Genomic DNA, 14,938 nt, shown 5'->3' on the forward strand with positions numbered 1-14,938 from the left:
ATATTTTTATAACAACTGAATAATACTATCATCTGAATTGTTATTTACAATGAAACAATGTATATTTCAGAACTAAAAAAAAAAAATTCACAAAATGAAAAAACAAGAAAAATTTGTATTTGAAGAAATATTTCAATTAAAGTTAAAAAGATTGAGAAGTAAAAACGATAACAATTTAGTTTTGAATCTACTCCAAAATAGCCTTTTATTCATTTAATTTAATCTTTTTTCTTTTTTCTTATTTTTTTAAATGATTGCCAGCTAGAAGAAGTGCTGAAGAAATTTTTAGATCCCAAATTTGTAACACAACAAGATCGTTCGTTTCATTGATATAATCATTTGGAGTATACGATAGTTTCACGTGTACTTGTGTACCTATATATAATTTTTCATATCTTTTACACACATTTAAAATTATAATTGCTTCTTTCCAAATATTTTTGAGACATTATTGTATAGCATATATTAATTAGATTCTGATAAAACGCAAAGTTATTTATTGCAATTTTAACTTATCCGTTGTAAAATGAAAAATATTTAATTAAGTAAATGAATAATCAATTATTTTTGCCATTTTGAGACATAAACTAATGAATTTATTTAGAGCGATTAGTAAAGATATTATCTTATTTTTTTACCTATTTTGTTGTTGTGTCCATGTGGGAACCAATAAATGCAACTGTTATTATTGCGACACACACAAATCAAATCCATTTCGTCGTTTTCATTGTCAAAATGAAATCTCCAAAAGAAAAAAAAAAAAACAGTAAGAAAAAAAAAGCAGGTATAAGTTGGTTAAATATTTTTAACTTTAATTTTATAAAAGCATTCTAAGTAAACAAATATTTGCTGAGAAAATAAGAAAGAAAAAAAGAAAAAAGAAAACACTTTGTACTTCTTTTAATATATTAAATTGCATATTTGCAATCTTTTAGGAAACATTTTAAAGACTAAATTATTATATAAATGAAAAAATTAACTCATTTGATAATAAAAAGTTAATACTCACTTTAAATGCTTATGGAACTGAACAGGTAAATGACGCTGATGCATAGTAATACCCATGATACCATCAGCTGATGATAAACTAAGTGAATGCATAACCAATATCTAAAGTAATACATCGCTTGTTATGATCATTTAATAAAATTACAACGATATCTCAAAATGCTAATCGTTAGCAATGTTAATTTTACAAATACTCTTTGTAGTAATAGTGATAGTAACAATAATAATAGTGATGATAATAACAGAAATAGTAATATGATAGTATCGGTTGCTACCTTGAAGAAGGATCCATCTCTAAGAACTAAACTATCCTTTTGTGATCTTTTTGATCATTGAAATAAATCAATTTTAAGTTAATTTTTGCATGCAGACTAGACAATCAGTTCACATTAAAATTTATTACGTGGGATTTTTTGGATGAAAATGTCGTCGCTGATAATAATTCCTTCGATGAAACAATTAAACACATCTAAAATAATAACCAATTCATTTAAAAAATAAGAAAAGAAAAAAAATGAAACGAGATAACAAATCAGAAATTTTGATATAACTCGTGGATAAACCAAATATTATTTCATTTGCTTTTAAAGTAAATAAATAACATCAAAAGGTCATTGAATGTATTCATTCTGTTGCAGTGTTGCAGATAAAATATAATCACTGATAGTCTGTTTGGTATAATAAAAAGAATAACTGATAAAAGTTTAGAAAGATAAAAGAAAAACAGAATTTTATAAAAAATTATGCAACTAAATACGTTTCGATCAATTTGACCAATGCGATATAAACAAATGTTTGATATTGGGAATGTATTAGTATTATCTGTGAATTTCATATTATGTTCCTTCAATAATGTCATTGTCCAGCATTGAATTTTCATATTTAAACAATCAAAATAAGTTTCTATCGAATCCATAATCTATAAAAATTATTTGTCAAAATTAGAAAAACAGGAAACATTTGTTCAAAATTGCAAAGAGATATTTTATGTAAATATGATGATAACGAATAATCACCGCTTTTTTTGAAAAGACAACTTTTAAGATGATAATATGATGATATGATATGATGTGATATATATATATATATATATATATATATATATATATATATATATATTAAGAGTATTTATTGTTCTCAAATCTTTAAAAACAGAGCAATATGGGAGAATAATGTGTAAAGATTTAATATAAATATTGAAATGACAACTTGATGATAAGCTAAAAAATAGAATTTCTTAAAAGATTTAGTTGATGTGACAATTTTGCACTTTTGGCAAAATTTAAAATTTCGAAAAAAAATTACGCAAATTAAACCTTGCAAGCTTGTTCGTGTAAATTATTGTTAGGTAAATCCTTGACACGTCTTACTTCAAAACCATTTAAAATCAAGTGTAATACCTGAAATATATAAGCAACAGTAAATTTTATTTGCGCTAAAAAACTAGTAAAAACGAATTTTTTTTTAAAAAAAAAAAAGATTCTATGAGAATGTTTCGATTTCAATAAGGAAAATAAATTAAGCAATTAAAAAATTGGTTCAACAAATTGAAACAATTTTCTGACTAGTAAGTTTATAAACTAGCCGTGTCACAAATTTGCTAAAATTTGTGAAAATATATCTCATCACCAATTATAATTAATTAAACTAAACATCAAATTAACTTAAACAAATGCGGCATATGATATTAAACAGTATTTGTGTGAATTCAAAGATTAATAATTTAAACAAAATTAACTCACTGCTTCTTCATTTCCATTCATTATGCATTGCTGTATAGGAAGATTTTTTGCACAACTAATATTAATACCTTAAAAAAATAAAGAAAAAATTAAACCTTAAAAATATACTGAGCTCGTTTTCATTGATAAATTAATCCTTGACTAATAAATTAATTCATAATTAATGACAATTTTAACAGTAATAATAAAAATAGATAAATAAATAATAATTTATTGTAAGTGGATACAAAAAGATGTGGGATAAATTTTATTTGATCATAACTATTTTTATTATTACAACATAGCTCGCTTACTAATTAATCAATGAATTTAATTTAAGTTTCATTTCCATCTTTTGTATCATTAATCTTTTCTACTTATTTGTAAATTGTTATCAGTATATCAAAGACATAAGTATTCCTAGATGCATTTGTTTGTTTTTATACTTTAAGTTACCGTATTTGATCAATGTATCAAGAAGACAAAATCCGCCACCGTTGCAACCAATTCCTATGACAATATCCAAAAGCTTGCGTTTTGTTTCATGATTTAAACGCTCAAACAATTTAGCTCGATATTTTAATGAAAGGCATGACAATAAAATTTTGAAAATCCTGAAAGACTGATAATATTTATTAGAAAAATTGGTATCATTTATTAAATTGCAAAATAAAAAAAGATATTAATTTAAGTATTTACCAATATTCATACAAAATATTAAAACGAATTCTTACCTACATCTATGATGTTTAGGTGCACAGCAATTATTTGATAACATCTGGATAAATTTAGAAATATTTTCATTAGTTGTAAATAAGGCCTAAAAATATTGAGTTAAATTTATAGATGTTGTCTACTTATTCTTAATTATAGTGTTTATTTATTTATTTGTTTATATACTTCATTGTTTTAAACGCTGACTTTTTTTTTGCTAGCTTTTATCTTTACGACTTTTACTAATTGTAATTTCTATTCATGTATTTATTGCCTGTTAAGTTTTTTATTTTTTCGTTGATATGGAAATATTTTGTTATTTGCAAGCTATTTTAATGTATTAGATAAAAATTCATTTCAAAACTAATTCAGAATATTTCCATACATATTTCCATATATATTTTTTAAAATAATATACTAATTATTCATTCTTAATGATAAGGGTAATAATTCTCCCATATCAGTATGTAAGGAAAAAAAGAAGTCATATGTAATCCGAAGTTCATAGCTCTTTTTTTTTCCTATCTTGAAAATTTTTAAAATATAATTTACAAAAATTATTTCATCGAAATTTTCAGAAGCTGAAATACACCACTCATTCATAACTCGTAACTGCTTCAGAAATTCCAATGCATTTTGCTCACTTAAACATTTACGCAATAGGAAATAATGCTTTTCGAAATTTTTACTCTGAAAAAATGTTTTGTTTTAAAGCAACTAAAAAAGAGGTATATTCTAAGTTTTTTTTTTCGACTTCAATGAAAATTTTGCAATACCTCGTCTTTAAGAAAGAGAGAGAGAGAGAAAGAGGAAAGTTTAGATATCACTTTATCACTTTAAATATATTCTTCAGTTCTATTAACTGAAATTTGAAGTTAATTTTTATTCCAGAAATTATTTAACTAAGACAACTGAATTATTTCATAGATCCCAGTAATCCAATTCAATTACTTAACCCACACAGTCCATTCATTAAGATAGTTAGACTATTATCATTTTTTTTAATTACTAACTACGATGCTGTAGGATAAGAAAAAACTAATCATTGATATTATAAAAAAACTAACCTCCTTAATAATCCTTAAAAGAGTATAGTCCAATTCATATGCTTTTGCTTTTCGTATTTGTCGTAAAGGTGAGTGAAGATTGTATTGATGAATTTTCCTGAAAATAGGTAAATATACATTCGGAAAACAAAGTAATTCAAAAATAAAGCATTAGCATTGTTCATCTAATTATTATTTATTAAAATTTGCTTTTACCTAATGAAAATGCTTAAATTAATTTGATCTAACTGCATTATAAGAAAAGATGGGAATTTTTGATGCAGGCAAAGTAGAATCTGATGAAAAAAAAAAGAAAAACAATAAGAGAATTCAACCGGTATAAACTCTCACCCAACTTGAAAAGGAAAAAGAAAAAAAATTCAATGTAATTAAAGACTAACTTCCAATAATTGCAAAACAAGCTACTAAACAAACTCATATAACTAATAAAATTTGCTTTTACCTTTTTTTTTCTAGAAAAGAAAAGGAAGATAGTTAATATAAATAATTAAGGAAAGCCGAATAGTTGTTGCTTTACAGAGAAGGCGACGCCTGATCAATGTTTATTTTATTGAGATAAAGATTATCGTTGATCATAGCTATTGAGCAATATTAGAAAGCTTGAGAAAGTAGCTGCAGGAAGGCAATGAATGCCAGCAGATTGCTATCCCGAAAACCTGACCTCAATAAAGGAAAGGTAAGCATCAGCTCATAACAAGGTGATTTACCGCAAAGGAGGTCAGCTAAACAAAGAACTGTTAACCTTGTCAAATTCAAATATAATTTACTGTTAGTAAAGAACCGATAAACAACAAAAGGGATCAATTAAATAAGAGCTGATAATAGTAGACAATCTAATTAGTAACAAATTCCAACACGTATTCTTAGTTGACAAAAAATGTAAATAAGTTTAATTACATGAAGGTTTCATATTAAATAAATGATTGCTTACATGGCACTGGAAGATTTGTCTAAGGAATGTTGAAACAAGACAATCTTCAGTTTTATGAATTTAATATAAAATTACATTTCAACATATAATAATTCGATTTTTCCAATAGAAAAATCCGAAAGAAAAATGACGTAACCTACATCCAAAACATACGAAGAATACAGCCTTCTTCTAGTTTTTTTGCCACAAATGATAATTCAGATTGTGCTATAGCAACGGATATTTTTGTTCCTTTCAGAAAATTTTGATCATCACGGAAATTTTCATCATCAATTACACCATGCAGTTGTTGTTTCTTAAAAGACAAATTTATTTGGTAAATTTTCATTTTGCTCTGAAATATATTCCATTCATATCATGTAATACAAATAATTCTTGCAAAATTTTCTGAAACAACCTCATTTACTTTAGATTCTATTCACTACAAAAAAATTTTAAGAATGAAAACTTAATTTTTTTCTCTTTTCTCCTTTATCGTTTCCTTTCAGTATGTAAACGATGAAAAAGAAGAAAAATTTGTTAAACTAACAGGAGATTAAGATTACAATTGAAATTAATCAACTAAAGAAAAAATAGGTATAATTTTAGAAATAAATCACTCCTTTTTTTTTTTTTTTAAAATGCATATGCCATTTAAAACGAAAAAAAAAAAAATGAAAATAGAAGCAAAAATAAAATAATGATAATGCATTAATGAAATTACTCGTAACACTTTATCAATAATTGGTGAAATAGATCGAGTACGATTAGTTGTTGCAGTAAATCCATCTTTGGTCATCTCAATGTATTTTCTAATTGATCTACGACACCTCTGATTGCTGTCTTTTCTTTCTCCCTGAAACTTTTACGAGAAATAATGTACTAATAAAGAAACTAGTAATCATAACACATAAATTTAAAAATGCTAATTGTTGTTATTGTCGCAAGGAACCAAATGACAACGTATGTAAACACTATTTCCAAATGAAATTTATCTATGTCAATCTTTATGCAACAAAATACTTTTGAATTAGAAATAAAAATAAATATGATCATATTCATAATAAATATGATTAGTTTCATTATTCATTGGAAGCTAAGCGAAGTGATCTCCAGAAGGTTAATTTCGTATAAGTGGATTGAGAAACTCGTTTGTAAGATAATCATACTTATGCAACTCTTAATGATTGCCTCATATTAGAAATATTGTGAGATACGAAGAAATTAGCAAATAAATGTATTTAAACATTAAATTTTCGAACTGATTCTATAAGTTCTATCAATAATTCAAATGCAGGATTTTGGCACTTTTTTTTTGCATAATAAAGCATTCAACCAATTACTTCTTCTTCTTTGTTCTTTTCGCTCTCTGAGATATTAACTTTAAATTTTTCTTTTATAACAAGCTACCTTTTTCACATCTTGATAATTTGACGTACAGGATACATTGTATTCCCTTTCATGAACGAACAATTTTTGATAACCAAATTTCTTTTTCTTCTGCAAGATAAATTTTTGAAAATCTTCATGCTCATATTTTCTTCTCAAAAAGATTAATTGATTCTTTTCAATACTAATCTAACATTGATTCTCATAACAATAATAATATGGAAACTAGTGCTCATACTTCTCGATTACCTTTGTAAGCTTATCAGAAGTTTCTTCTGTTACGCATATAAATCATATTTAATTCAAATTATAATACAATTAGGAACAACAAAGAAATCGGAGAATTTAAAAAAAAAAAAACTTTTTTTTCAAAATTTAAGCGTTTTGAAATGAAAAGAAATTGCTATGATCATTCTAATCCTTTATACATTCCATTATGCATGCGTATCATTGATTTTGTCTAATTGATGATGATAAAAGATGAAAAAATAAAACAGGAATAATTGTTAGCAATTTACATCGCTAGAGCGAAACCACCACGTCTTTTTAAAACTCATCTGTCGTGGACATTTCACTACATCATCATCATCATCATCATCATCATCATCATATTCATGACATTGACATTTTCGTTTATTTCTTCGTGAAATTACTATTTCATCATTTTCCTGGAATTTTAAATCGAATACATTTGAACAATATAAAGGAAAAAAATAAATAAATAAATTATTGCGACATCTGTGAAATGCTTTTTTCTTTTTATCGAAGAGGAAAGGATATTGATGAAGATTGAAGCAAATGATGAATGACTGACCGCAAAAAAAACAGTGACAGTAAGAAAAAGAAAAAGGAAAGAACACATTCATTAAGCGTATAAAACTATTAATTTCTAATAATAAAATTAAATCTGTGTGAAATTATCTCGTTTATCACTCCTTTCTTTTAACTCAAATTCATCTTAAACTTTAACAAATTTTATAAAAAAGAGAAAAAAAAGATCCAGGTATATGAAAATATTAATTTTAGATATATATTTAAAAAATTTAAATAAAAATTTAGGCATATATATATATATATATATAATCTCAAAAAAATCATAATTTCATATGAGCTTACCACTTAATTTTTTCTCGAAAGTTAAGATAAAAATTGCAAAAAAAAAAAATTCTAGATAAGACATAACGCAGAAAAATAGAATATTAAACAATTAATCATAATTGAAAAAAAGGATTTAAGATACTAACGGTTAAATACCTCTTCGGTTTCTGGATCAATCAAAATCTCTGCTTTTTTTCTTGGACATTTTCCATTATCGGTTTTAGAATTTCTTTCTCCTTCTCCTTCTATCTTCCTTCTTTCATCACTATCAGTGCTTTCTGTTTCACTGCTATCACTGCTAGGTGCTGAATTGAAAAAACAAATAAGTGAAAAAGATTAATTGGAAAAAAGAAACAAAGAAAGGGAACTGCTGGAAACGAAATTATAATGCTTTATACTAATACTAATTAATCATAATTTTATCAAAAGTCGAAAGTTCTGTTTTTTTTTCTCTCTCTTATTTATCTTTTTTAGAACGAGTAGAAATATTTTTTGCATGGAATTTCTCTTATTCTAATCTGATTCATTTTATTTACTATCCTTGAAAAGTTTTGAATTTGCACTCATTCATATATAATTTTTAATTTTCATATTTAATTATGTTAATTGAGGAAATCTTAATACTTTTACAGGCAGAATATGGATAAAAAACAATCTCCCATTGCTATTATTCATTATTTCACGGGATAAATTGAAATTTTAAACAAAGGTAGAAACAAGGCAAGCTTCAAAGAAAAAACTCAAATAAATGACATATAATACTTGTGATATTACTCAACATTATATACAGAAGTTAGTTGTTCTGAAAAAGATTAAATTTGAAATACTGCCATCATCTGTTTAACAAAATATCTTGTTATGTTTGCTCGTTGTAATCACTGATAACTTCAAATTTAGTAAAGACGTAGAAACTTTTTGACTATTAATTAAGATTAACTTTGATTAAAATTATGCATAATTCCAAAATGTTACTATCAGTTAATACATGTATCTATTTAAAACTTACGAATTAAATGAATGAGATTATGCTTGTGTGCATATTCTTTGAAGACATCAACATGTTGAATGGACTGTAACGGTTCCCAAGTATCTTGACCTGGAAAACCCTTCCAGTGAACCTGAAAATGCATTACATTCAAAGTTGCCAGTTAATAAATATAAATACCGAACATCATTTAATACAAAATAACTCATAAAAGAAAACAATCATCATCATCATCATTATGGATTCATAAAAGCAGATATCCGGTTTAGTAAAACTTCAAATGTTGAAAAAATGATAAAATCTCGAGTAAAATCATACACGGAAAAATGAACTATTATAAGAGACATTTCGTCGATCGATCAATTTTTTACGTCGTAACTCACCATAACTAAAATTAAAATAATGAATTCAAGTAATTAATTAATTGGAAGCCGTTGAAAAAAAAAAGCCCATAACTTTTTTATCATACTTTTGCAATACACAAAAACTCTTAATTATCAAACGAAGGAAAAAGTGGTGCAAAATTTCATCTTAAAATACAAATAGTATTATAATAATACTTACCATTTATGGTCAACAATTTCTTGAACAATAAATACTCCATCCGGAAGAGTTAATTCATCATCTGTTACTGATGAACTTGATTCTGATTTTTCTAATTCTAATCCAATCTTATCCATTTCATCATCCGATGAATTAAGAATCTTCATTAAGATTATAAATTTGCCCCCATTATACAGTTTCTGTTGTAAATAAAATCTTGTTAAAAATTTAAAAATAAAGATTTTGTTGCTCCACAGCATTCAAACATTAATTTTGAAAATAAATTAATCCACGAAAAGAAATAAAAAAAAAAAAAAAAGAAAAGAAAAGAAAAGAAAAAGAAAAAGAAAACATAATGAAGGATATCAATTAATGGAAACAAAATTATATTGTAACAATAATTGTGCACTCAAAAACTGATTAAAATTTTTTGCAAAATATTCCAAAACTAAGAAAACAAATTATCACTCATAAATCCATCAAATAACAGTAATGAATATTGTATATACAATCATATGTGTATACACAAACAGATTTTCATAGTTAAAGAGAAATGTTTAAATTTGATGAAATTCCATATAACATATATAATAATGGAAAATATTACGATTATCCATTAATTTACTTTATTAACTGACACAATCAAACATGATAGAGAAATATTTACGTAATTAATATAAATAAATAAATAAATAAATAAATATATATATATATATATATATATATATATGTATGTATGTATATAAATATAACATAAATTCAACAAATTAATTAATGCTTCCATTTTTTTTTTCGTACCACTGATTAATCAACCGTTACCTGGTAATAGATTAAGACTAAATTAAATTTTATTAAAGTAATTCATTACCACTGAGCAAAATATTATTGAGTGCTGCAATTTTTATTTTTTCATTGCAGTTGTTACGAGTTATTTCTTTATTGATTACCGTAATTATTTTTATCAAAAAATCATTTTGCATTGACATTTCCGCTCATGTTAATACAACAGTACATAGCATAAAGGCATATTTCGCTACACCCAGTTAATTATTTGATTTCATTTTTTTTTCACATTCATCTTTGATCACAATCTTTCAACTAAATATATTCAATTAATTATAAATTAAATCGTTTCAAATTTTTTTTCCAATATAGGTTAGAATTGACACAATAGCAAGCATACTTTTCATCTAGCTGTGTCTTTCACTATCATTTAACCATATCTTACATTATTTCAGTACAAAAAAAACTATATTTTCTTCAAAATGAATTTTGCTGATGTATTTATTTCAATAACCAGAATCATTATGCATCATTTGCAATAACTTCAAAAATGTAGTTTTTATTCTTTTCTTCTCCTTCATCTTAGCTTTGCCTTCTTTTTTTTCAACTTCTTTTCCTCTCTTCTCTATTTTTAGTGTTGGAAAATAACTTATACATATATTCATAATTCAAAATTTAATAAAAACAAAGACAATGAAAAAAGAAAGAGTTGGTGAAAAAAATAAAATTTAATGAAAAGGAAGTAAAAAAAAAATCAAACAAATCAATCTTTCGGAATATCAACAATCTCTCATTACTCAATAAAATTACTCATGATTCTGTTTTCCTTTTTTTTTTTCTTTTTTTTTTTTTTTTTTTGCATATTTTTTACAAAACATATTCCTCCAAAGAGAAGAAAATCTCATCGATTTAAATTATTACTTTTTGCTGCTCATTATCAAATTATACCTTTCTTTTATTTTCATGAAATCATTTATATTTTCTCACTTACTTTATTATAACTGCTGATTTTTGTTCATCTTTTATATCATCATCATTATCAATTTTATAACAAAACGGAAAACAAGAATGCTGTTCTAGAATTCAATAATTTCTCTCTCTCTCTCTCTCTCCATCATTCGTGTGATAATTATTCAATCCGTATTCTCATTACATTATAATGATGATCAAGATGAGAAGTTGTTTCATATTAAGCAACTAAATAATTCATCTCATTTGTAAAGGAAATGACAAAGTTAACTAGACAGATCAATGTACTGAATTTTTACCACAAAAAGACTTCTTTTTTCATCATTAAATTTCTTTCACCTTTTATCCCTATATTTCCCAAATCATTCCTTTCTTTAAGGAATAAAAGAAGAAAAAAAGCGCCCTTTTACAATAAATTTGTATAATTTATTTTCTCATGCATTTCTTACTTATTCAAAAATTTAAAAAAAAAAATTATGTAATTTAGCATTACTTTATTCTCTTCATTCATCAAAATAAACTATTTTAGCTTTCATATTTGCAATTATTACAAATTATACAACTACTGATTGGATCATTCATTCATTAGACCAAAAGAAACTGTTCTATTTAAACCGAAACTGAAGATGTTTATATATATATATATATGAATAATCTGAACCAGTAATACTAAGCTATGATCAATGATCGACTGATTATAGATACTATTTAATAGATTAAATGTTTTCCTTAATAGTAGAAAAAAAAAAAAGATGATATCATTTGAGAAATATCACCTAGTTCAATTAATAATTATGACAATTACAGCTGTAAGATAAATCACTTCTACGATCTTGGAAGTTACGAAAATTCATAACTGATAAAAATGTGAAGAATCTCACCGTTGCACTAATAACGATTAGTTTAAAATACGTACGAAACTACAGCTTAAGTAGAAAGTACGAAGACATCAGATTATCCATCTTTCTATTTCTTTTCATATCCATGATATTAATTGATCAAAATTAAACATAAACTTCTTTAGTCAATACATATCTATTTTCTGGAGAATATCATTTTCAGGAGATTCTTTTCCGGAACATGGATATGCTTTGTTTACATTGTTCAGTTCTTTCTTGATCCCTTACAATCGGATTTATCTAATCTTTTTACTTTTAAATGATAAAAGATAAGTTACTATACCATAAACAAGACTGATTATATCTAAGTTTATCAATAATTTAACAAGAAATATTGTGAAAAAAAAAAAAAAAGATTGTAAAGTGGAGAAGACATTCTATAATGCAATTTACTTTCAGGATTAAAAATATAAGTTCCTGAACAATTTTTTTTTTAAAAAAGGAGAAAAAATTATTACGAATTATTTTATTAAAGATAATTTAAATAAGAATTAGTATTGGATTTATTAATAATTTCATTTATCAAACTTGTCATTGTTATTGTAATATGTTTCATAACAAATTAATCAGATCAAAAGATACATAAAATATATAAATTACCTGGTATTTTGTGTCACAAAACATCAGACCTTAAAAAAAAAGAAAACTCATGTGGGGATTTTTGATAACAATAAAAAAGAGAAATTTTTTTTTGCAAGTAAGAAATCGTTAGAAAAAAGTAACACACTAGGAATATTTTTAGAAGTACATTTTATTTCTCTCATATTTTTTCGTTTCTCAACCAAAACATAGATAATTCAATATTTCTGTTAAGTATTATTCTTATTTTTTATTTTTTAGAAGAGAACTCTGTAATCGGATGAGAGTGATTTCAAATTTCCAAATCTTCAATTGCCTCATACGCTTATCAGATTTGTCCATTACCATAAAAAGTTATGTCCGAGCCTGAATAACAAATACACACGGCAGAAGAAACTGCTTAGCATTTTTTTTCTTAATTTTTTGCTTTCCGAAATGGTACGCAATTTATTGAACAGCTAAAGTATAACCAATCAAAACACTAATTTTCAATAAATAATATTAAAGTTGATTGATTGTTGATCTTGACTTAATAATGTCAAAGCCTCTATTGCTGATGGTACATGCATGGATTAGAGCAGATGCTGACACTTAACACTGCTCATAAATTGCAAACATAACAAAACTGAAAAAATTGTTTTCAAAATCAGAGAAAAAAAAAAGATTCTTCCGATACATCTCACAATTTCACTAGCCACTTATAATATAATGAAGGACAACATTGGATAGTTGTGCTTAATTAAATGACATCATGAAAGCAACCTTAAGCATATCAACATAAGTTCTTTTACATTATATTTGTGAAATACAAACTACCACAACTTATCGCTATAATATTTAATTAACTTAATTCTAATCCATTAGTCATTTTCCGCATCATTTGAACAAAATTTTGCCTTTGAAAGAATCAAAATATTTTTTAATAATTAATAAATCAAATCTTAATTTCTCTTCATAGATAGATGTCCATGATAATCAATGACAATGAAGACTGCTCTCTTGGCGATGATTCCATACACGTAAATTATCTCCCTTTACCTCATGATAATAGAAATTAACAATAGTTCGAAATTTTTTACATTTTTCAATACTTATTTATTGCTTACCTAGTCAGCCCATTTATCTATACCTTTAGGTCGACGTTCATGTAATGTACTAAGTTTGGGTATTGGGTATGGTATTTGGATATCACATCGTTAATTAAATGTACACATATATGAGTGCTAAGTACCCAGCATCACATTTGGCCATTTGCGCTCTGAAACTTGGCCAAAATACAGGTTTATTAAAGAGGAAAAAGAAGTTGAAAAAAAGTTTGCTTTTTAGACAGTCCTGCTCAAACAAAATTGTTACAATCCGAATTGTTCCTAAGATGATCGAAAAAATATTTGCATTTTCTTTTTTCGTGTTATCTTTTTTTCACATCTACTAAATTTCGATAACCACTGTCAGCCATCGAAAATCCAAATGAATGATCCAAACAATAAGAACAATGAAGAATTACCGTACTATCTTCAATTGAACTAAGATTAAGCATTGAAGAAAATTTGTTTCATTTGATACCAAATTGTACTGTAGATTTACAAAAGGTTAATAAGGATGAATCTATTCAGAAAGAAAGAAATTTGAATGCAAAAACATTTATGAATGAGCTAAGTTATTTGTAAACCCATCAAATTTAACGAGTTATTTGTTCCATTTTGGGCAACACTTCTGTAATGTAAATTACGTAAAAATATGAAGCGGTCAAAATATCTCACCCATCAAATCCCTTGTATAAAATTTTAAATATTATCGACCTCTTACTTTCTACAGCTTTTTCATTTCGAGTTCTATTCATAGCAAAAAAAGTCTTCACTTGTATTTGACATATTTTTTGAAATACTATCTCACTGTATATGTGAAAAAAAAGTGATAAGTAAAGATATGACAAAAATGATAAAAAGCTTAGTCATAATGGAAAGAAAAGATGACGCAGTAAAAATTACATCAATAAAATAAAGTGTATACTACTTTACTACACCAGATGTTGTCGAGATTGAGCCAACCGTTTATTTGAATGCAAAAACATTTATGAATGAGCTAAGTTATTTGTAAACCCATCAAATTTAACGAGTTATTTGTTCCATTTTGGGCAACACTTCTGTAATGTAAATTACGCATGAAAGCGCTAATAATGACCCATGAAAGCTTATGACCCATGAAAGCGCTAATAAGACAAAGCATAGCAACTTCAGTAATTTTCAGAATAACCTAACAGGAGTGTGAATAGA

General features: G+C 25.5%; 1 protein-coding gene across 1 annotated transcript; it reads right to left on the reverse strand.

The window, feature by feature from the left end:
* Nucleotides 1-238: 238 nt before the first annotated feature.
* Nucleotides 239-9,602, reverse strand: Bm7858 (Uncharacterized protein; the record flags this gene model as incomplete). Its single annotated transcript, XM_043075513.1, has 19 exons — nt 239-375; nt 639-742; nt 1,010-1,110; nt 1,412-1,477; nt 1,766-1,927; nt 2,325-2,408; nt 2,751-2,818; nt 3,186-3,343; nt 3,464-3,549; nt 3,996-4,133; nt 4,511-4,607; nt 5,582-5,736; nt 6,145-6,276; nt 6,831-6,920; nt 7,328-7,477; nt 8,064-8,212; nt 8,914-9,025; nt 9,211-9,280; nt 9,457-9,602. 19 exons carry the CDS (start codon nt 9,600-9,602, stop codon nt 239-241), a joined length of 2,205 nt encoding a protein of 734 aa, XP_042931447.1.
* Between the last annotated feature and the right edge of the window lie 5,336 nt (nt 9,603-14,938).

This window comes from Brugia malayi, assembly GCF_000002995.4.
Source record: "Brugia malayi strain FR3 genome assembly, contig: Bm_v4_ChrX_scaffold_001, whole genome shotgun sequence".
NCBI lineage: Eukaryota > Metazoa > Nematoda > Chromadorea > Rhabditida > Onchocercidae > Brugia > Brugia malayi.